We start from the raw sequence: 21917 nt of genomic DNA, 5'->3' as shown, positions 1-21917 counted from the left end.
CTCGTACTTGTATTACTTTAAGTACATTTAATGCTTTTGTACTTCGACTCAGGTAGGGTTTTGAGTGCAGGACTTTTACTTTACTTTACTTGTAATGGAGTATTTTTGCATTAACATATTGGTACTTTTACTGAATACTTCTCCCACCAATGCTGACAAGTGTGAATTAACACAGTGGGCTCTTTCACAGATTTGAGGGGTTCCACCCCAACATAGACCTTTTATTTATTAGTATAATGAACCTGATCTGATTTTTTTTACATTCCTTACATTATACAAAAGATCACAATCACACATTTGAGCATAATAAACTTCAAAATAAGCTCTAAGAGAGTGATCCCCTGAAAGAAAAAAATCTATATTATAGTTCTCCTTCATTACGGGGTGGTGAGACAAAGCAGCCCCTTATTTCCCAGACAATGCCTCCCTCTCCTTCCTGTGCTCTACCGCCCCCAGCTGGCGCAGGCCGGCAGCGCTACAACCAGCCACAATAGGCAGTAGGAGTGGATGAGCCCCGAGCCGAGCAGTCAGTCTGTCTTCACAAGGAACACGCCTGTCGGAGGTGATACCGCCCTCCTGCTGCCAAACCCCCACCTCCGACCTGAAACTGGAGCCGGTGTCCGGTGCAGGATGTATCGATCGGTTTGCTTGTAGTGCTTCTCCCGGCGGATCCCTCCATGCGCCAGATCCCTGGAATGGATCAGGAATCCGGTGCGGCGTCTGCGGGGAGTTTCATCTCCCTGAACGAACATGAACAGAGGTGTTACTCAGGTCTCCACGGTCTGTGCCAAGCCGACGCTTCAGGGAAACTGTCGTCCAGCAAAGTGGCAGAGCTGCTGAAGGCGTCTCAGCTACCTCCCGAGTCCCTGCACAAAGTGAGTGTTGCCCGTGTCGCACATCTGCGCCTGCCTGGTCATCACATGTTACCAAGTGTGAAGGGCTGGGAGCTGCGGCTGCTCTTCACCAAGCCTCGGTGGTCTGCAGGGGTCGAAATGATCAGGCTGTGGGCTTAATGTGTGATAATGAGCCATGATATTTGCTTTGTGGAGTGTCTGCCTGGTGGTGTGTGTATATATATATATATATATATGTGTGTGTGTGTGTGTGTGTCAGAGAGGTTTTACACACCTCCTCTGTCACACACAGGAAGGCAGCCCCTTCACTTACTGCATTAGCTGTAAATGTGTCTGCATGTCCCCTCACTGCATGTGTAGTCCAGTATGTTTCAGATTATATCCTACAGTCGGTTGAGGGTTAGGTTTTAGTTGTAGGAGTAGAATTAGAGATTATGATGTCATCTCAGTATCCACACACAGGTGCAGATGTGTGCACTAGTTGTCCACATCATAAATCATTCTTTGCTCTGTTCAGTTCAATTTGTGATGACTTTGTTTACAGCTGTGGGCAGAAGAATTGCAGATGTTTCAAGGCTGGTGTCATTCTCACCTGCCAGTAAGAGCAGAATCTGCTCTGTTTAAAGGACCATGCAGTGTTTTTGCATTTTAGTCCATTTATTACAAACTACACACACCTTACATCATAGTTACATCATTGTTTTCAGTCTCCATTAAACTGCCGATTACTTTCTCAATTAATCCATTGATAGTTTTGTGTATAAAATGTTGGAAAATAAGAGCCCAATGTGACACATTCAGAGTGTTTTTTTTCTGGCCAACACTCTGAAATCCTGAGAAATTGAATTTACAGTGATTTAAAGTTGAGGAAAGTCACAGTTTAGTTGGAACCAGAAAACGTTTGCAAGAAAAATTATTTGAACAATATTTTGATAATATTTGGCTGATTGTTTCAGCTCTACAGATGACAATTTTCCAAACCATTGCTGCTGTATTTTAGATTTCTGGTAGTACTTTTCCTATGGTCCAGGCAGCCATTGTTTTCCATTCATTTCTGTACAGTCTGAAAATCTAATAGCAGACTCTTGAAACTTGCCCGAGTTGTGTAATCCACCACAGAGAACATTAAAGGGGGACTATGTAACTTTTAAAGGAAGAAAGTCTAACTCTTCCAAATCAAAAGTTAAATTCCTAATTCCTAAGAAATTAAATGCACCTTTGCTCAGTTCAATACACTCAGGGGTTTTGCTGCTACAGCCTCACTTGGTCTGGTATGACCAGTAGTTTATGTTTGCTAATGTTTGCAAACTTTAGCAAGGTATTACTATATAAAGGACATTAATGAATGAGTGTTTTGACTTATTGACTTTTCTCCACATGTGCTACATTTACACTAAGTTGTAGCTTTTATCAGTAGCCTGTAATTGTCACATGTGGCCACGGTAAATTTGAAAAAAATCAAAAAACACCGAAATGGTCCTTTTAAGTTTGCACCCACTATTTTACTCATTGCTGCTTTCAAAATCTCGTCATACAAACTCTGGGAGTCTAATTCAAACCTGGAAAAAACATGTAAGATTAAATCTGTTTGTTTTCCACCTCATAGATGGAAATATTTCTTTCTATCTCTTTTCATATTATTTATTTTCAAGGGACGATACTATGCATGCTTGACAGTGAAGATATTAGCAGTGGCAGTGCTAAACTGTTTTTCATTGGCTCTAGAACTCAGTCATTTTGCTGACCCATCACAGGGGCATAAACATATTTTTCCAGCTCAGATGAACACAGCAGGTTGCCGCCTCCATTCACGCCACTTACTGTCCCGTGGGGTTAGCTCCCGGCGATCGCAGCCTATTGTGTCTCTGCGTGGGTGTCAGGAAGCTTGGCATTGAGCTCTGCTTCCTTCCTGTCCGGCCTGGATGGCCGCCACCACACAGGGGTGATTGACACACAGCCTTCTGAGCTGTGCTTGGCTGTGCTGCAGGATGCCTGCAGGATCACTCTTGGACTCAGTGCTGACTTCTGGGTCATTATGTCAAACAGTATCAGAGAATCATAAATGGTGTGTTTCCCCCAGGATATATGATGACACAGACGCTGTGTTACAATTTGACTTGCTCTTTACTATTTGTCAAAATAAGGCTAATTTTCCATCATGCAGTATGTAGCGTTGTGTTTTGTTGAGTCACGGTTCACCTAGATTGACCATATTTACAGAGGAAGGATCTTTATGTGTAACCTGTGTTTACAGCAGATAAGTAGTAAAAGCTTGTCCCTTCTTCCTGCTGAGCTGTCATTGCTGTCTGTGAAGCTGGTAGTCAGTACTCAGCTTCCCACACACTACTCAATTAATCAATTGTTATAGTAATTTCATGGATTTGGAGTACAGCAAGTGTTTCCCCATAATGTTTTATGATGATATGTGAACAGCCAGAGTAGCCATTTGGAGTACATAGAGGAAGGTTAAATTTAGTTGGATGCCTCCCCTGTGTGAGCAACTTACAACATGTAATTTAAATAAAGACTCGTAATTGCGTGAATTACCCATCAATGTCTCTGCTTACATTGTCAAGTTGAAGATTAAGTCTCTGGTGTGTGCTGAGTTTAGTGACATGCTGAGTTACTTTACTGGTATGTTGACAGACATTGCTGTCGAACCTGTCTGGTTGACTAAGGTGTGGCCTTCAAGTTCAAGACATAACTTTACGGAACTCAGCTCTGGTGTTGTCACATCCAGGGCTGGTAGTGTAGCTCAAATCCCAAATACTGGGCACATTGATTTTGGTTGAATTAACTACATTGTTTTTAGCCATGCCAGCGGCGAGGCTTGACGTTGTTGCCTTTTGGGTCAAATGTCTCAACAGCTATTGGACGGATTGCCATGACATTTAGTACTGACACTCATGCCCCTCTCAGGATGAATTGTGATAACTTTAGTGATCCATTTATAAGAAAATACTCCACTGATTCATCATTGCACTCCTATAACATTGTCACACTCACGATGGACAGTTTAAAAGATTTTTTTAAAGTATCAATATCAATGCAGCAGAACCAGAGATATCGTCTTTTATATTCCACTCATTCGTCTTCCTTGTCAAAACCTGGCACCTACATTACCCACAATGCAACATGACTGCCAACAGTTCGTTTGGAGATTCCGGTGTATCATGTTAGTGTCATCTAATGTAGCCTTGAGCTGCTAGCTTCAAGCAGAGATGAGGAGCAGGCTACAGCAGTCTGGTAAGATCACTTCTTTGTAACTTCACATCCCCAGATTTTTCAAATTCATGGTCTTCAGCCCCAACCGACGCTGACTCACTTGAGGCAGTTTATCAGATTTCACGCAGCTTCCTCTGGACCCACAAAAGGCTTTATACAACTTTTTCACATATGCATTAGTACACCCCAAGACCTGTAAACAGACTTTGATGTGTAAAATCGGTGGACTCCCCTTTAACTTTAAATTTTGCGCCATCATCAGGTCAAAATTTCCAATACTTGTGTCCAAATACTTTGGTTTATACGACTAAATACTTCCAAAACGAATTACATTCCCATCAGCCTCAGCTGTACTTTGTTTTTAGTGCCAATTTGCATATTTTAGCATGCTAACATGCTAGACTAAGGCTGAACTCAGGACACGCTATACCTGTTTAGCATCAGCATGTTAGCATTGTCATTGTGAGCATATTAGCATGCTTGTTTTTATACTTCAACAGCATCAGGTGAATACAAAACACGTTCTCTTAGCTTCTTTGTTATTTTGCATTCTTGAATAACAGAAGAGCTTTAGTCATAGTTTAAGGTGATATGCAGGAAAAACCTACAAACTAAAAATCAGAACATGTGATTTATTGATATCTGTGAAGTCATACCGGTGACATTATGTGCGCTGAAATGTTTTTGGCATTTTTCCACCCTCCTTAAATAACTTTCCCCCTCAGGCCATAGATCGGACCTATCAGTCTGGTTCCTCAAGGCCCGCACTGGTGCTCCTGAAATAATCCCTTCATTAATCTTTCCCTGCTGACCTCAGGTGCACTCACCAGCACTGCAGACCTGACCTCCACTGTCTGCTCAGCCTCTCACTGGCCTGTAGTTATTTCGGATCTCATCTCACTGTGAAAGCTGTTAAATGAATACAATGCAGGTCAAGCAGAAATAATGTCTCATGAGGCGATATGAGCCACACACCCTCCACCCGCCCCTCAACCTCATTAGACAATGGGTATTAACGGCACTGCTGTCATTCATATTTCATAAACACATACCAGCCAATGTTCTCTTACTCCTGTGACATTGTTGTATGTTTTATAAGGAAACATTTTAGTGTTAAGCCATTGTTGCCACAAGAAGAGCTTAAGCTTTTCTCTTTTGTTTGGTTTGTCATCTGTCAGTCAGCCTTTCCATGTTGAAACTAAAACAGTCCATTGGATGTTCTTGTGATTTTGAAGTGACTTAGGAAAATCAAGCTGTAGCCCTATTGCTTTTTTTATTTAACAACGTGTTGTTCTCCACGTGTCCGGGCCTTTTGTCATAGTCACAATTTGGGAAATGAACTCTAATGCAATTGAAATGTAATTAAAATTAGAGCAAATCTCTTCCCTATCACAAACATTGATACGGAAGAGAAAGAAAAAATGCACAGTTCAGAGTGTCTGGTTACAGTTTGAGGGTTATTGAAGCACCAGTTAACCAAGGCAACTGCCCCCGGCCCCTGAGGGCTGGAGGACCCAGAATGTCTTTTGTGGCATTTGTGGTAAATTTGGAGAAAACTCACTTTACGAAACTAACTGTTTCAGTTAGTAAGCTAACTGACTGCTAGCTCTTAGCTTAGCTTACATGAATATCGAACTACCCCTTTAATGTTAGTTAATTAACATCTTATATCTAGTTTGTGTAATCACCACAAAAACCAAGGTGTAAAAGCCACACTTTGATTTTACGCTATGAGCTGCAGGGGCACTGGTAAGTGGACTTTGTTACCTTCGGACTGAGCCAGGCTAGCTGTTTCCCTCTGTTACCAGTCTTTATGCGAGGCTAAGCTAATTGTCTGGCAGCTCCAGCTTCATATTTACTGTGATACCGTGGTATCAATCTTTTCATCTAACTCCCCGTAAGAAAGCAAATACGCATATTTTCCAACACGTCAAACTATTCCTTTGTGCTTCTTTACCCAATCTTCCGCAACATGTAAAAATCCAGTTTGAATAACTCTAATGTGTCAGTTGATGTTATGTTTACATGGATATTGTATGTTTAAATTACCCAAAAGTCAGACATACCGTAAACAAACCCAGGGCAGGTCACTATTCCAGTGTAGAAATTGGTTTCTCTGGGAAAAATGGGTTGAGGGGAGAGTGTGTGTACTTCCATGTCAAAGAGGGATTACTGTTATTTAGGGTTGTTTTGTTTTAGTATTATATTTAAGTGCCACATGTACCTTTACCCATAAAGGAGCTTGTGTTCACATCAGCACAGTTTTAAATTCCAGTATAAACAGTCTTACTTTTCAGGAAACCTCTTTGTATTTCTTCTTTCTTTTTTTTTTTCAAGAAAATTTCTTTCAGTTATTTTTCATTGACTGTCCCACATAATCATAATCTCCTTTGCTCTCCCAAAGCAGTCATTGTACCTCTAATCAAAAGAGTACTGGATAAACAGATCCCACTGTGCTGCTTATCCCTTACATACTGTTTCTTCTAGCTTTACTCTAATGTTGTGCTACACATTATCTTGATGGCGGTGTAAAATAATCACATGCTTGAGCTTACTCTGGTCCTGGCTAGATTAGTTTTCTGAAAAGAGGAAATCACTCAGTATGAACGATGAGATTTATCAGGGTAATATATTGTTGTCCTTTGAAAGTTATTCTAAACTTTCTATCTTTTTCAGGTAACCGAAGTGTGTGGAGCGAAGCGTCTGGGCTACTTTGGTACACCTCAGTTCTATGTGGCCCTGAAGCTGCTCGCGGCCGCCCAGTCTGGTCTGCCCATCCACCTGGAGAGTATAACGGCCAGTAAGTCCGCTGCTCAGAGAGGAGGCGTCTTATGAGAGCAAAAGGGGATCAGGAGATTATCTTAACATGGCAGGATTTGGTCTAATCTGGATGAAAGGGGAGTCGCGTGGAAAGGGCTAAGTGGGTTTGCCCTTATTACAAGAGCACACAATCAGTCACACCCTGACCAAAGAGAAAATCTGTTTTCTACATAGCACATGGTAACTTGATGGATTATTAGGAAAATTATTAGGAAATCTGTTCAGTTTCATATTCACCGTGGTGTGGTTCAGTAGTAGCTCACCTCGACAGAATAAAGACACTCATTGTGATTAAATCCCTCTGTCTAATTCTAGTATCTAAAGTCATCGTACAGGAAGCTCCTCATCAGACTAAAAAAAATCTTTTTATATATTTGTTTTTTACTTATTTCCAAGGAGAAGAAAAATAAGAAAGGCTTTATAATGCAGGAAGAACAAATCCCAAACTAATATGGTAAACAAGAATCAAAAAGAAGCCTTATGTCTCCCTCTAGATCTACCTCTGCCCAGATTTGTTGGGCTGAAGAATGAACCAGACATGCGATACTCAACTGTCCCTGCAAGCATAGATGGTCAGGGGGCTCAGTGTGGGACCATCACCTGGACTCCAGCAGACAGGAGTGCCTTCAGACACCTGGAGGCCAACGTAGAGAAGAAGGTAAGCTTGGGATGAAATTTCTAATGCTACAAAACATTATGCGTTGAATATCTCCCTCACCTAATTTTGAGTTTGGAAGAGAGTTTAGAATAAAGCATGGTGTTAAATTGTCTTAGAACAACAGTGAGTGGGTGCTATGCCCAGGAGATGTTTGGAGTTGACCAAGAATGGCGCACTGAGTATCGACCCTCCAGTCAGCTATGATCATTAAGATAGACTTAATTAATCCCACAGCGGGGAAATTTACAAGTCACAGCAGCAAAGACAGAAAGGTGCAGAAACACACAGCAGGCAAGCACTGTGTCAATAATAATTAGAAGTATTTTTCTTAAAAGAAAAACAATATACAAATAATAAATAGAGATATAAATAAATATAAAGAGCTGAAATTCCTCGTTGCTGAGAGATTAGAGGAGAAGGGCATCTCAGAACACAAACCTAAGAAAAACGAGTTGACAAGATGTTGCCTTTTTCTAACAATTTGCAACAACTTGCTGATGGCGGCAGAGCCAAAATTTGGCATTAATGGCATGAATTTGGGTTCTTGGTGGCAGTTTACCACTATTTTAATGCTTAATGCTTAAAGGAAAAGTTCACAATGTGCCCATTTGAACCTTGAAATAGGTTTTGCTTGCTGTAATCGTTCCTGTTCATTTCTGGCAATGAAAACATTCCTTCCTAATGTGCTTCCAACGTAAGTGATGGGGGACAAAATCCACAGTCCTCATTTTGTGCAAAAACCAATTTTAGTGTTTCCCTGCTGAGCTGCAGTGGAAGGATAGACTGTAAGATATCCACTGAATTTGATTAACTCAGACTGCTGAAGCCTCATATTGACGTCAGATTAACCTTGGAATACATTTTTGCTCCTTCTGGTTCTGTGTGTGTGAAATAACAAATATTCTGTCCCTGAAGGAACCTTGGTCCCCGCCACGATCACCGTGCAGTTCACCACCTCGCTCTCCACAGACCTACCGCAACTACTCGTACACCAAGCAGAGAAACGGGGCTGACTCACAGATCAGTAAGTCAGTTTACATAAGAAACCTATCAGCATTGTAGGTTTCATGGCCTTTGTTTCATGATTTTTTTTATACCTTGGTTTTGTTTAGTTTGTTTTGGTTTTCAAGTTACCACTGTTGATAGAAACAACTTTTTTTAACTCAACTTCACTTGTGTTTTCATCACTAGGAAATATACTGTAATTCAGCATGTTTAGACCATTTTCAGTACATTGCTTGCTTGTGGTCTCCTCGATAAAGCACTTTCCTTGTTGATTGCTGCTGTAGGTAACTGATATACTGCAGTGGACTAAAACTGCAAGAAGTTCATGTCTTGCACTACTCGTGTGTTATGAATTAGAAATGAATTGAAATGAAAAAGACGAGGTTTTTCTGCATCTCTGACACCTGTTAAGTCCTCCCAAATGGGAAGCTCTCTCCTCGCTTTGCTCTCTCCTGGTCCTTTGATCTGTAAATCTGTCGTTCTCTCAGATCACATTTTTTGAGGGGTGCAATCGGAAGGAAATCATTGCATCGCAGGTTTTCCCTTCAGTTCAAAGCTGTGTTTTTCTCTTCCTATCCGTCAGCCTATGAAAGCAAACATTCCTCACGGCCGATCGTTCAGCTAGAGCAGCACTCCTCGCCCAGCAACTACGGGACCAAAGTCACTGTGGAGCATCCCGCTGTGGCTCGGGTAAAGCCAGATTTCTTATAGCTTCATGATCATGTTAATAGTTCTTTAGTTTAGTTCATTAGGTCTGTATCATGATTTCTGTGTATCTTCACAGGCTTCCTCATCAGAGAGGCTGGACCAGCAGGGTGTAGAGGACTATTGTGACGATGACCCCTGGAGGATCACAGAAGAACAGCTGGAGTATTACACTAATCAGTTCAAGAGCCTGCAGCCTGACCTGGGGGCTCTCATCCTGGGTATGTACCCCCCCCCCCCCCCCCCCCCCCCCCAACCCCACAGCTGCACCTATTTATAAATTGAAAAATCACTTTACCACTGTGTGACTCTTTTGTAGGAGCCATTGCAAAGAACTTCTTCACAAAATCTAAGCTCCCAATACCAGAACTTTCCCACATTTGGTAAGTGCTGACTCATAGTGTTGTCTGTCCTTGTTCTGAGGTCAGTTGGGTTTATCAGCCAAGCACCTCAGCATGCCTGCTGAGTCAGACAGAGGGATCTTCTTAAAGGTGCAAACCTTTCCTGTCTTCTCATCCTCAAACAAAAAAGCTTTCACCACAAGTATGTTTTCTCATGTCTGTACAGTAAATATGAAGCTACAAGAGAAACAGAGAGCCTTGTTCTATCCAAATGTAATAAAATCCACCCTCCAACACAATGTGTCATTTTTGCTCTTCAGTTTCTGTATTTTGTTGCCTTTGGACAGAGCCAGGCTAGCTGTTACCTCTAGCTGCTGGTGGTTAGCCTTGCTAATTCAAATGTCAAACTATCTCTTAGTTAGTTAATTAATTAATTATATGCTATATATAGTTTGTTTAATCCATTTAAAAACCAGAGTGTAAATGCGACACACACAGGGGGTTATGCACTTTAGAGGTGCTGGTAGGTGGGTTTTTGTGAACAGAGCTAGCTGTTTCCCCCTGTTTCTAGTCATTATGTGAAGCTAAGCTAATTGAGAATGGTATCGAACGGCAAGAAAGCAAATATGCATATTTTCCAATGCGTAGAACTATTCCTTTCAGTTTTGGCAACATTACATTTTTGATTGCATTAAACATTTTCAAGATGTTTCTCTGCTATATGATAATACAGTATCATGTTTAAGAGGCTAAAAATAGTGGTAGCACTTCATTTTACTCATTTTTCCGGAAAGAAAAAACTTCTTTCAATTATACTTTTCCAATTAGCAATTGCTAGCTTAACTAGCGAGTCATTTGGTCAGTGCACAGGGAGCATGGAAATATTGTGAAAAAAATTTAAAATTTGTCTATAAATAATTAATGAATATTTACTTTTTATTTAAATTAAAACATTTAATTAGATTTATATTTAAATTTCTCTTTTTCTTCAAATGAGTACCAAATTACATAGTTCTTTCCCTTAGTGAGTTGTTTGTATGTTTGAGACATAATTCTACAACTCCACTCTCAGATTTTGCAGATATTATTGATTTTTTTCAACTATTGTCTTTAAGGGAGTTGAGTGATGTGGACAGAGATGGAGCTCTCACGTTCTCTGAGTTCTGCACAGCCTTTCACTTGATTGTGGCACGCAAGAACGGTTACCCTCTCCCAGAGAGCCTTCCTCCAACCCTGCGGCCAGGGTTCATGCAGCAGGAAGAGGACATACCGGATACTCCTGAAGTAAGGGAAACAGCCATGAATCTGTCCTCTGAAACATGTCTTTGTCTCTGTCTTTTACTCTTATTTCAGAATTCAACTCTTTAAACTGTGCTTTCTTTCAGAGTGCAGAAGCTCTTATTGTCTTTGAGGATCCCGAACTGAGGCCTCAGATGGTAAACCACAACCTCAGATACTCTAATGCCGGATTTAAAATAAGTTAACGTGGAGTCCCTCTTTGGCAGTTGTCAAAAGTAACTAAGTACATTTATTCAAGTACTCTACTTAAGTACAATTTTGAAGTACTTGTACTGTACTTGAGTATTTAAATTTTCTGCTACTTTATACTTCTTATACCACTAAAATTCAGATGCCAATACTTTTTACTCCACTACATTTATTTGATAACTTTATTTGCTAGTTTCTTTGCAGATTCAGATTAATAATACAAAAAGGATTCACAAGCTACCCGGCAGTATCTAAAGTAATTCAAATTAGCTCCACCTTCACCAGCTGCAACATTAACATGATGTACACGATAATGCATCATTAATTATAATCCAATAATATAATATACATTACTCTTAATTGACATTTTAAATCCAGGACTTGTAGAGTATTTCTACACTGTGGTATTGCTACTTTTACTTAAGTAGAAGACCAGAGTACTTCTTCCACCACTGCTCTTTGTCACCTGTAGGGGTCACTAACGAGCTGAACATGAGGCTGCCCGAGTCAGTCAACATGTTGAGCTTAGTGCACGAGCCTGTCCTTCCTCAAATGCACTACACACTTTCCGTTATTTCAGTCTTTGCAGTGATGTTGTGTTGTTGTAAATGATACAGCAGATCATTATTTTTGCTGTGTTTCTGTTTTAGGATCGGGGCATTATAGAGAGGCTCCAGCCAAGCCTGGCCACAACAAAACAAGATTTGAAAGAAGAATCATGTAAACATGGTAAAATGAGATTTTCCAGTTTATTTATGTAAGCAATTCATCTGAAAATACTGAAAAACATTATATATTATAAAATCAGATGAAAGGCACATGCATTCCTCTGAGTGAACTGGGAAGAAGTAATGTGAACTGGGATGGAAGCAAAACCTCAGAATATGTCAGGAAAGCAACATATTCATACAATAATTTTTGGACTCAGTTTATACTATTAAAGTATTGTTAAACAACTTGCTGTAGCATCTGTCTCCAGACATTTGTACATGCTGAAGCAATCAAGTCTTCATGCAGCTAGTCCTGCTGCTGATGTCTTTATTCCTGCGTCTACAGATGTGGGTGTGAAGAGGGTGACAGCGTCTCAAGAGAAACAGACTCTACAGCTTGATGCTTTTCCTGAGAGGCCAGGTGATACTAAAACTCCTTTTAACGTGGGAAAATGACACTGAAAACATACTATGTACCACAGATACCCCACTACCCTCAGTACTTTCACTGCGTTGGGAATCTTTCCTCTTTTGTCACATTTGGTGAAAATATGTGGTTAGTTCAAGAGTGATTTAGCATCGACGGACTTTTCAGAAATTGAACAATACAGTATTCTGTAAAAACACTGCTGCGTTCAGGCGCGTTAATATATTTTGGTAATAAAAAATCTGCAAAAATTACACTGAAATTAATTGCAGTGTTGATTGAGCTACTTCACACACGTGAAATTACAGTTTGCGGTTCCACAGGGAAGTAGTTGTTTCTCATTTACAACAAAGACCAAAAGTCTGGTACGCCTTTGTTCATTTAGCGTGTCCTTCCTCACAGAGCGGCCTCAGGACCTGGACCCACAGATGAGGACGAAAACTAGACCGAGGTGAAAATCACAGAAATGGATTACAAATACTCAGACCTCCCGCATTGCTCATTAACCTCATTGTGCTTTTTGTTTTTTCCGCCCATGTGGCCTCACCTCCAGGTCCTACTCCAGCACTTCTTTTGAAGATGCGATGAAGAGAGCAGAAGAGCCTCCCACCCCTCCACCTCGGCCCCAGAAAACCCACTCCAGAGCCTCCTCGCTGGACCTCAACAAGCTCTTCCAGCAGGGCGCTCCAGGTACCATTTACACCCACAGACTCTCTCGTCTTCACTCAGCTCCTCTCACAATATTAGTTTTCTACCACACACTCGCCCATGCTGCCCGGAGCTACGGTGCATTTTGCAACCGAGTTATTGTGTTTTGTTTATGACAGTTCTCCTTTCATGGGAGAGCAAAAGGGGAAATGGAGATGGTGGTGGGTTTTATTGTTCAGTCTGAAAGGTGATAGGCTCACAAGAGTGCAAGTCAGTGTCTGATTATGAAAATATGGGTGGTTTATTTGTGAAATGTGACTCCTGAGAGCATAATAGAAAAAAACAGACACACTGCTTCAAAGATCAGATCAGATTATGTTTGGATTTTAGGGGTAAAAAGTGGATGGTTGCCACCTCCTCCAGCCCTCCCTCCTAGACCATCAACCTCACAGGTAAGCATGGTTTGATTATAGGAGGAATTCTTGCTAATGTGCTTCTATATGAGTGAACAAAGCCTTTGTTGTTCCTCTGAACACCACCTGTACAAATGTCTCATAAATGAATGATGGAGGAAAGCTTTGGCTAATCAGTATGTATCATCTCTCTCGTCAGGTGTCTCATTTTATCAACGTTTCAGAGAAAACTCCCCAGAAAAAAGTGCAGCAGCCAAACTTTGCTGACTTCAGTCACTTCAGAGAGGAGGTGAGCATAAAATCAGATTTTCTGCTCTGATTTGTCTTGGTTGGAGTTTGAAAATGTAGCAAGCAGCAACACGAATTGTCTCAAAAAGGGGGGAAAAAAACAATAGCAGGCAAACTCAAAATTCCATCCCAGATTGTCGGCGTTTTCCACTCCCAGATTTTCCGCCTTCCATCTCAGATGTTGCACCGTGAATGTGTCACTGAGGTCGTGTTTGTCAAATATACGGGCCTCTATTTCAAGACACAAAGGAGCTCAAAGGTTATGACAGAGGTATACATCAAGCTGCAAGCGAGCGAGTACATCAAGGATTTATTTGTGGCTGAAGTGACGTGTCGCTCTTTTAGTTTAGCCTTTTCAACCTCGTTCTCTTTGTCTTTGACACTTGTGTCCTGTTACACAACACAACAACCCAGTGCACGTTTAATATGCATGACAACACATATTCTTGCACAGTAAATAGTGATAGATAGTTAGAGGGAGGGACATAGGAAAGATGGCAAGATAAATTAAACAGTTGCTAAGTACTGCACCACATTTGGGAGTCTGTCGATACACGGAGTAAAATGGAAAGTACTTTGTTCAAAACCTCCTATTTGTGAAATTAGCTGTATGCCAAACAGACATAATAAAGAAAATGTGCAGATGCTCAACTTTTGTGTAAGAGTTTCCTGGTAAAGCTATGTATATACAAAGCTCTTCTCCTTCTGGGAGACAGCCTGAAGGGTTTCTGTCTTTGTGGCGTCCACCCCTCTGACTTCTATTTGACAAATCAGATGTAGTTTTAAGGTCAAAGGCCGCTGCAGCTCCTGCTTTTATTCAAACAGACTGGCTCGATCCTTCCTCCCTTATCTTGGATGTCATATGATCCCTCAAGTCCTTCCCCCATTACTGAGTTAGACTTGATCGCGCCGTCTTTTTAATCACTTGTGGTTTGTATTTGTCGAGTCCAGCAGACCTGCCCTCTCACTACTACTCTTGTATCTTTAACTCCTCCTCTGCGTCACTGTTGCCTGTGCAGTAAGACCATCCCTCTGTCTTCCCGCAGGATGTTTAACTAAGTCTTAATTAAAACCAAAAAGACTGGACGATCTCAAAGGTGGCTGTACCCTGTATGTATGTTTTTCACTAAGTAAGACAAACTGAAACTCATACCTGCCCAAAGTTTCAGAGAGACATAAGTGAACTATAGGCGTAGTTAAAAATAACTTCCGTAACATAAAACATGTCAGGGTGAATATTTGATACCTGCTTCTGCAGTGAGCCCTCGGGAGCTGTTCAATTTGCAGTTATGGTGAATGGAAACAGCTTCCCATCTGCAGACACATACTGTTCATTCTTTGTTCATTTCATGATTTGTGAAGTTAATTTCACTTTACTTCACTTTATTTAAATTCACTTACCTTCACGTCACTTAAGCTCACTTCACTTCCCTTCACTAAACAGCACTTAATTTCACTTAACTTCACTTCACTATACTTTTCTTTGTCACTTTACTTCCCTTTATTTAACTACACTTTGCTTCACTTTTACATCATTTTATTTTAATTTACTTCCCTTCACTTTCCTTCACTTTTACATCATTTTATTTTAATTTACTTCCCTTCACTTTCCTTCACTTTTACATCATTTTATTTTAATTTACTTCCCCTCTCTTTGCTTCTCTTTTACTTCACTTTATTTTTACTCTACTTAACTTCTCTTTGCTTCACTTTACATTAATTTACTTCGCCTCCCTTAAATGTACACTACTTCACTTCTTTTCACTTCTTCACTTCACTTCACTTCACTTTCCTTTCACAAACCACAAACTTTTCCAGGGACCTCAGCAGGGTCAGTGCAGTTGATGAGACAGTGGGCAGGCAGCCAGAAGTGATGCTACTGCAGCCATGACCTAAATGCCACATCTTTGTATTTTTCTTTCCCAAAGCAGTGCAGAGCGAAATACACATATCTGTCAGTCCAACTACCATCCACACTAACCGAGGTCCCCCGTCTCCTCAACAGAGTGGAGAAACTTGCCATTGATCCACTTGACAAGTAAATACATTCAGACAGAGAGTTCGACGGGGTCAAACTCATCTCTTCTCTCTTCTTCCTGTTGCTTTTGCTTGCTTCACTCACGGCGGCGACATCGCCACAGGAATATTTATAACTTTACTTCACCTTGTTCGGATGTGCTTTTTGCTGGTTTGCTCTTATTTATATCAGTTAAATGAGGCCAGTTGTCCTCAGAAGGTTTATGCGACAATAGGAGTAATTCTTCAGCTCTCACATTGCTGGAGTGAAACAGCCGTGACCTATGGCTGATGTGACCACACATGCTGATGACGGAGCTCCTGTGGTTTACTGCCACTGTAGCAACTACTACAGTACTTTTTAAATGTTTCCATGCTGTGGTTGTGTTTCACATCTAATGGTGCAGTGAATCTCAGGGTCATTTATTTGTGTCTGCCTGCATGTCAGTTGCGTTGCTCAGCGAAATAGATTTTTTGGGGGTTTCTTGGGTACAATTTGCAGCAGCAGCAGCAGCTTTAGCCTGTTTAAACCATCAGGAAAGCCCAGGCATTTCAACTGCCACCGCAATGGAGACAGCAGCCCATAGAAATGAGTGGATCGAATTCACTAAATCCAACATTAACAGATGGGAAATGATGTGGTGCAGAAAAGGTAGAGAAGGTGCTGCCTTGCAAGAAATACCTTCAACTTTCACAACAACTTTGAGCTACAATGAAGAAATTGACCTTCATGTGTAGGGTCGGTCACTGTTAACCTCTCTGCTGAATGAAAGCAGGGGGGTGATACTTTATACATTATGTCTAGGAGAGAATAATGGCCGAAATGCAGCAAGGAGATGCAATAAAAGCAAGATAATCCATCATGGCTGCCCCTGAGCAGGCAGGAAGCCACGGCTGGAGAGCGCTAGATCGTGGTCCCTGCAGGGATGGCGCTGATTTATCCACGGTCAGGGCGGACACATTTCATTCTGCCTCTTTAGCAGCTCCCTCATATTATTTCACCTCGTTGTGATATCAACACTCTTACGTCGGCCGTCAGTAGGAAGACATATTTTATCGTATAGCTTTTGTGGCCAATGTCCTAGCAAATTTTTTGTTTAATTTAGTTTTACTCCTGCTTTTGTGTGTGTTGCAGGAGGAGAGCAGTGTGAAACCCGAGGAACAGGGTCCACGCTCTAGATTTGGTCCAAGCACTGAAGACTTGACAAATGCTTCAAAACAGGTCTGAACTGCTGGCACAGACACGTGGGAGCCATGCTGATTTTATTTTATGAGGGTCTATGTCTCTGTTGGGGCGAGGAGGCTCATTTTTTATTCCTGAAACTTTCCTTCAGGACGTGATCGGGGCTTCTCACAGTCAGGCACCACAGAAGCCCGTCCGCAGGAAATACCACACAGAGGGCCAGAACCTGGAGGCTGCACCTCCACCTGCCATGCCGTTTCCTCCCCCCACCAAACCTGCTCAAAAGTTAGTGAAACATTTCACCCTTTAATCCTGAAATACAAACAAGTTTTCTTTTCAACTACTGATAGAATGTGAATTTTATTATTATTATTTGCTAAAACTAGTAGCAGTGGCTAAAATGTGTAAATGTGAGCCAGGGGAGAAAACTACATTTGTAAGGTGACTTACATTGAAGCTGCTCTAATCAATATTGTGATATGAAGAATAGACTACTTTAATGTTTTGATTTACTTTCCCTATTCACATCAGCATATTTTAGCGGCAACAGGCAGCTATTTTCAAAGAACGGCAGCTAAAGAGACACATCTTTCCCTCAGGTGATGGTAGAGATCAAAGCAGGCCTAAAAGGAGAGTGTATATTGTACTTATATTCATCAGGTGGAAAGAAACACAACTCCAACGTTGTCGCGTCTACTTGTTGTGTGAATAAGATAGTTTGCTAGCCGTTAGCCATATCAACTTCATAAGGTGATAACGTGTCAGCGTTGTGTTCACAGCTTGTTACGTTGACCCCAAGTGGCTAAGAAAATAAATGAATGCAGGTTTAAGAACTTCTTTAAAGTAGGTGCTGTAAGGTGATGGTTAACCCCTGAAACCTATTCCGAAAGGGGAATTCATCAGACATTAACCCACCGTAATGACTCTAGCATATGTGCTCCTGTCTCCTTATTGACCAAACAGCCCATTCAAACTGTCAGTGCAGTAGAGGGTGACCATCAATAACAGTAGTGACTGCTAGCAGTGGCTGGTTGATTGATGTAAAACCTCAGTGCTTTGGTCAGGTAATTTTGGTGTCCACCGTCTTTGAGTTTTTTCAGTTTCACTCGAGGCATTTAATCCCATCTCCAAGTAGAAAGAGAGAAATGGAGATAGCTCAGGAAGTATGTATACATTTATATGTTCCCTTAAGTTGTGAAAACCTGATAAAAGTGGACGAACTTCTCTCTCAGGCTGCTGTCCAAACAGAAGAGGGAGATTCAGATGGCCATCCGTAAAAACAAGGAAACCAACGCGGTGCTGACACGCCTCAATAGCGAGCTGCAACAGCAACTGAAGGTCAGCCCGTCTTCTGTTTCTGAGAGCACGACACATTGTACAGTACTCGGCTGAAGGAGTGTGTGTTTGTCTAAGTGAATTGGGTGTGGACTGCGTGGCCGTCAGCAGTGACATTCCCTGCCCTCCGCCTCCTCTGGGACACTGTGAAATGGGAAAAATACACAGCTCAATCAAAGGACGAGGGCTTTAAACACCACAAGCATGTGGTGGTGTTCGTGTTTACGCTGTTTTGAAAGTTATTGTTTGTGTGTCAGAAGTTGAATTCTACACGTTCTCAAATGAGTGCGACAACAAATGCTCCCCGCTGGGTCTAACGTGGTGTAAAAGCTCCCGAGCTCAACTGTCTGCTCCCCTACCCATCACTCATAGCTGAGCTAATGGCAAAGACTTGGCTGTTTGCATTGGGGATCTGTCTGTGGCACACGCACTCACATTTGGAACACATGCTGCATGCCTGTCATTCTCCACGTAAATGATCCGGTAGTGAAACACTCACGCTCACACGTAGCGCTTTTATAGCTTTAATACAACCGAGACTAAAGAATAAAAAAGACAAAAACAAAAAAAATAATCAAGCAGTGCACAGTGAAAGTCATTGTCCAAATAAGCAGTTTGGTTTTAAGCGAGGTATTAAGCTTTTAAGCTTTTATAATGGTTCGCTCCAATTCTGCTGGTTCCTCAAAGCATCCGTGGAATTTTGCAGAGAAAGGCATAAGTGTCTTTATATAGACTCCGGGCTTGTTGAAATACCAAACAGCCATTGGCATTCACAACTGTCTTTTTCAAAATAGAGCCTGGGCTGGTCAGGCATCCAACTACAACAGGGTGTGTGAGGAGAGACAGGAGGCTGGGTGGGAAAGGAATAGCTCTTCCTTGACTTTTTCCCTAAAGTTGCAGCAACATTTGATATGAAGACGCGTGCGTAGTAACAGTTCGAGAAAATCTAAGCGATAACTCTGCAGACTTTTCATTTGGGACATTCAACTCTTTTTATGCTGCCCTCATGTCGTCTTTTCCCGCAAAATACCTCCTAATTTAATGAGCAGATTGCCATTAATTTTGCTGACCTTTAAGAACTTTTCTGTAATGCAGTGGTTTCCAACCAAACAAATAACGACACAACGTTTGTGAGCAAGTTAAGGCAGTCAACTTGAGTCTGCTGCTACACTCACACGGCATACTACTCTCGCTGCAACAGACTGTATATCCAACGCACCCTTTTTTATCATGGCTGTGTACTTAAGCCGTGAGTGCTCTGATTACTCTTTTGTTGCCATGCCAGCCGTCACACCGCTCACCGGAAAGCCGTGCTGTCACTTGATGCTACTGCTGTCGTCGCTGCTGCGTTTCTTATACTAGCAGTATGGTCACTCCCCACTCCCTGCTGTACAGAGCTTGGTGCTTTCTTGGGGGGGGGGGGGGGGGGGGGGGGGGGGGGGGGCCTTTGCTCAGTCGGCCCTTCCACTGGTACGTTTGTATGTTGTTCATTCTGTCCGGCAGCATGAACGTTAGGGGCCACTTTAGGGGATTAATCTTGTTATAGTCCCTCGTTACCATGGCAAAGCGAGCCTGCCGCTACACTTACATGGCAAACTCTTCTCACTGAGTCTACGTTACGCTGCAGAAGTTAGTATGGCCACTCCCTGCTGTGCTGTGCTCTCTTATGGGGAATGACGAGGTCAGACTTATTCTACGTTCACATAATCTGTTCCACGTGAGTTGGCTGACTGAAAGTGCCACCCTTGTCCGGAGGGTGGCACTTTCCTCTAGTGCCACCCTCCGGACAAGTTTTACATTTTTAGCCCTATTATAGGTCAGGTAACCCATATTAAGAGTATAGGGGATTGTATTGTATGCTGTTCACTCTGTCCAACACTTTCATATTTGGGGGTGTAATGAACATTAGGGGCCACTTTAGGGGATTAATCTTGTTCTAGATCATTGCCATGGAATATAAAGCAAATAATGTAATTACTGCCTGAGTTGCGTCTCTTGTTCAGTGTTCAAAGTGTTCATGTATTGTTTATTCTGGTTGGCTGCAGGTGGTTCACCAGGAGAGGGTCACCTTGGAGTCCCAGCTGGAGCTCCTGCGGCCTCTGGCCTCGACGTGACCGAGCCTGAAGTCTGGTTAGAGTCACGTTACCCGAGTGTCACTGAAATACAACTCTATCAAACATGAATGTTTGAGCCAAGATACGGAAAGTTGTTGTCTTTTGTCATGAATACATAATAAATGTAAGAGCGTTGACGACGGGGACAAACAGGGATGTGACTCTTGGATGAATAACTCCAGTCCCCCATCCAAATATTACTCCGTCTTACTTTTAAGATGATGTTTTGCAGGATTAAACCATGCATTTTTTTAATCACTGTATGATATGCACATGTAAAATATCCTGTTATTCATTGTGACATTCTAACTTATTCTTTTCTTTTGATTTACTGTTAGTTTCTCTCATGAATCTCATCTTGCTTACAATACATGTAACGGTTTGTGCACATATTGCCATGACTCAGACACATGTTTATGTTCTGTGTTAATGATGGGATCTAAAGTTATCTCACAGTTATTTTCAGTCTATGTATACAGTGCATTTCATGTGTATCCACGTGTGGTCTAAAGCAAGTGATCGTGCTACAGATTAGTTTCTGAATCTGATTACTTTTTGCACTTAAAAGTCTTTAAATAAACGCACATTTGCAAGGTTGTACTTCATGTTTGAAGAGGCCACATTAGATATGAGTTGGATTTGATTTAGTTACAGATTTCCAGCCTGAACACAGGATTTGATTGTCTGTTGTCACACTGTAGCACTGGCACACGAGGCTATTAGGACACAGAAGAATGTTGACACTTTTGACTCTGGATCTGTTTGAAATATGGACATTTTGCTTGAAACTTTGCTCCATCTTTCATTTAAGCTCCGTCTCGGTGTTGATTTTGAATCCCCTTGTGTTTATTATCATACCAAAAGTTGTCTTTGCACTGCATCCAAACCAAACCAGTGTTAACAATCAGGAGTCAAAAAAAAGAAATGAGCACAATATTCCTCTAATCTTTATTTTTGCAGGATAGATTTCAAAACAGCTCAAATCTGTACAAGCAGGTGTGGTTTTGATTTTATCTATGCAAAGATGTGGTGCTGCTTCAGCTTGCTTTAGACCATTTTGTCCCCAACACATCCTGATTGTTCATGATGGTAATTGAAGTGGTTGAAATACATGATGGCATGCTTGCTACTGCATGTTTGCTAAAAATGGTGTGAGCATTGAACTGTAAACTCACCTTAAATCATGCACAACTGAGCTCTGGGCTGAAGACAATAATCAAACTAATCAATAAAGTTGTCTATTTTTATTGCTTGTAATTATTTCATTACATCTATTGATACAAGAGAAGTCCATCCATTTTGTCAGTAACTGAAAGAAATATTGTTTTACCCTTTCACGAGAGTGTAAAGATGGTTGCTCTGAGCGGCATGAATATGGAAAACCTGGAAAACTTTAGAATAAATTTCTCGAATAATGTGAGAGAAAACTACTCTGAAATTCCAAAAGAATTAACTTCTTCTCACATTTACGACTCAAAAGAAGGTGACATTGGAGTTTGGATACATTAACAGATGTATCAGAAGCTGCTATCGTATCATAGGTGTGAGAGCAGAAGGGATCTGCAGTCATAACCCTCTGGCTCTCACAAAGCAGCTGTGCTTTCTCCAGCACAGACATAACAACCAGGGGTCAAGCAGATCGCCACTGATGGCTGTATTCCCAGACCCTCCGCCACGGCCGTCCCAA

The 21917-nt window shown here is 41.5% G+C and overlaps 1 protein-coding gene across 1 annotated transcript; it reads left to right on the top strand.

Moving 5' to 3' along the window:
* Positions 1-641: 641 nt before the first annotated feature.
* On the top strand, positions 642-20441 carry reps2 (RALBP1 associated Eps domain containing 2). The gene is made up of 18 exons (XM_070909390.1): positions 642-875; positions 6756-6879; positions 7394-7557; positions 8473-8581; positions 9146-9252; positions 9347-9488; positions 9587-9650; positions 10724-10892; positions 11747-11825; positions 12153-12227; positions 12636-12684; positions 12787-12923; positions 13272-13333; positions 13494-13583; positions 16734-16820; positions 16933-17066; positions 18014-18119; positions 20162-20441. Exons 1-18 carry the CDS (start codon positions 678-680, stop codon positions 20228-20230), a joined length of 1965 nt encoding a protein of 654 aa, XP_070765491.1. The 5' UTR covers positions 642-677; the 3' UTR covers positions 20231-20441.
* Positions 20442-21917: the final 1476 nt, after the last annotated feature.

The sequence above is a fragment of the Enoplosus armatus genome, chromosome 7 (assembly GCF_043641665.1).
Source record: "Enoplosus armatus isolate fEnoArm2 chromosome 7, fEnoArm2.hap1, whole genome shotgun sequence".
NCBI classification, from domain to species: domain Eukaryota; kingdom Metazoa; phylum Chordata; class Actinopteri; order Centrarchiformes; family Enoplosidae; genus Enoplosus; species Enoplosus armatus.
Note: the sequence above shows the minus strand (reverse complement) of the source record. Positions and strands in the feature narration are given on the sequence as shown.

Excerpts from the sequence above, each read along its gene's own strand:
- reps2 (XM_070909390.1), top strand. The coding sequence starts at position 678 with ATGCGCCAGATCCCTGGAATGGATCAGGAATCCGGTGCGGCGTCTGCG. Across the intron at positions 12,685-12,786 it reads AGGACGAAAACTAGACCGAG|GTCCTACTCCAGCACTTCTT; the intron begins GTGAAAATCACA and ends CCTCACCTCCAG. Across the intron at positions 13,334-13,493 it reads CTAGACCATCAACCTCACAG|GTGTCTCATTTTATCAACGT; the intron begins GTAAGCATGGTT and ends CTCTCTCGTCAG.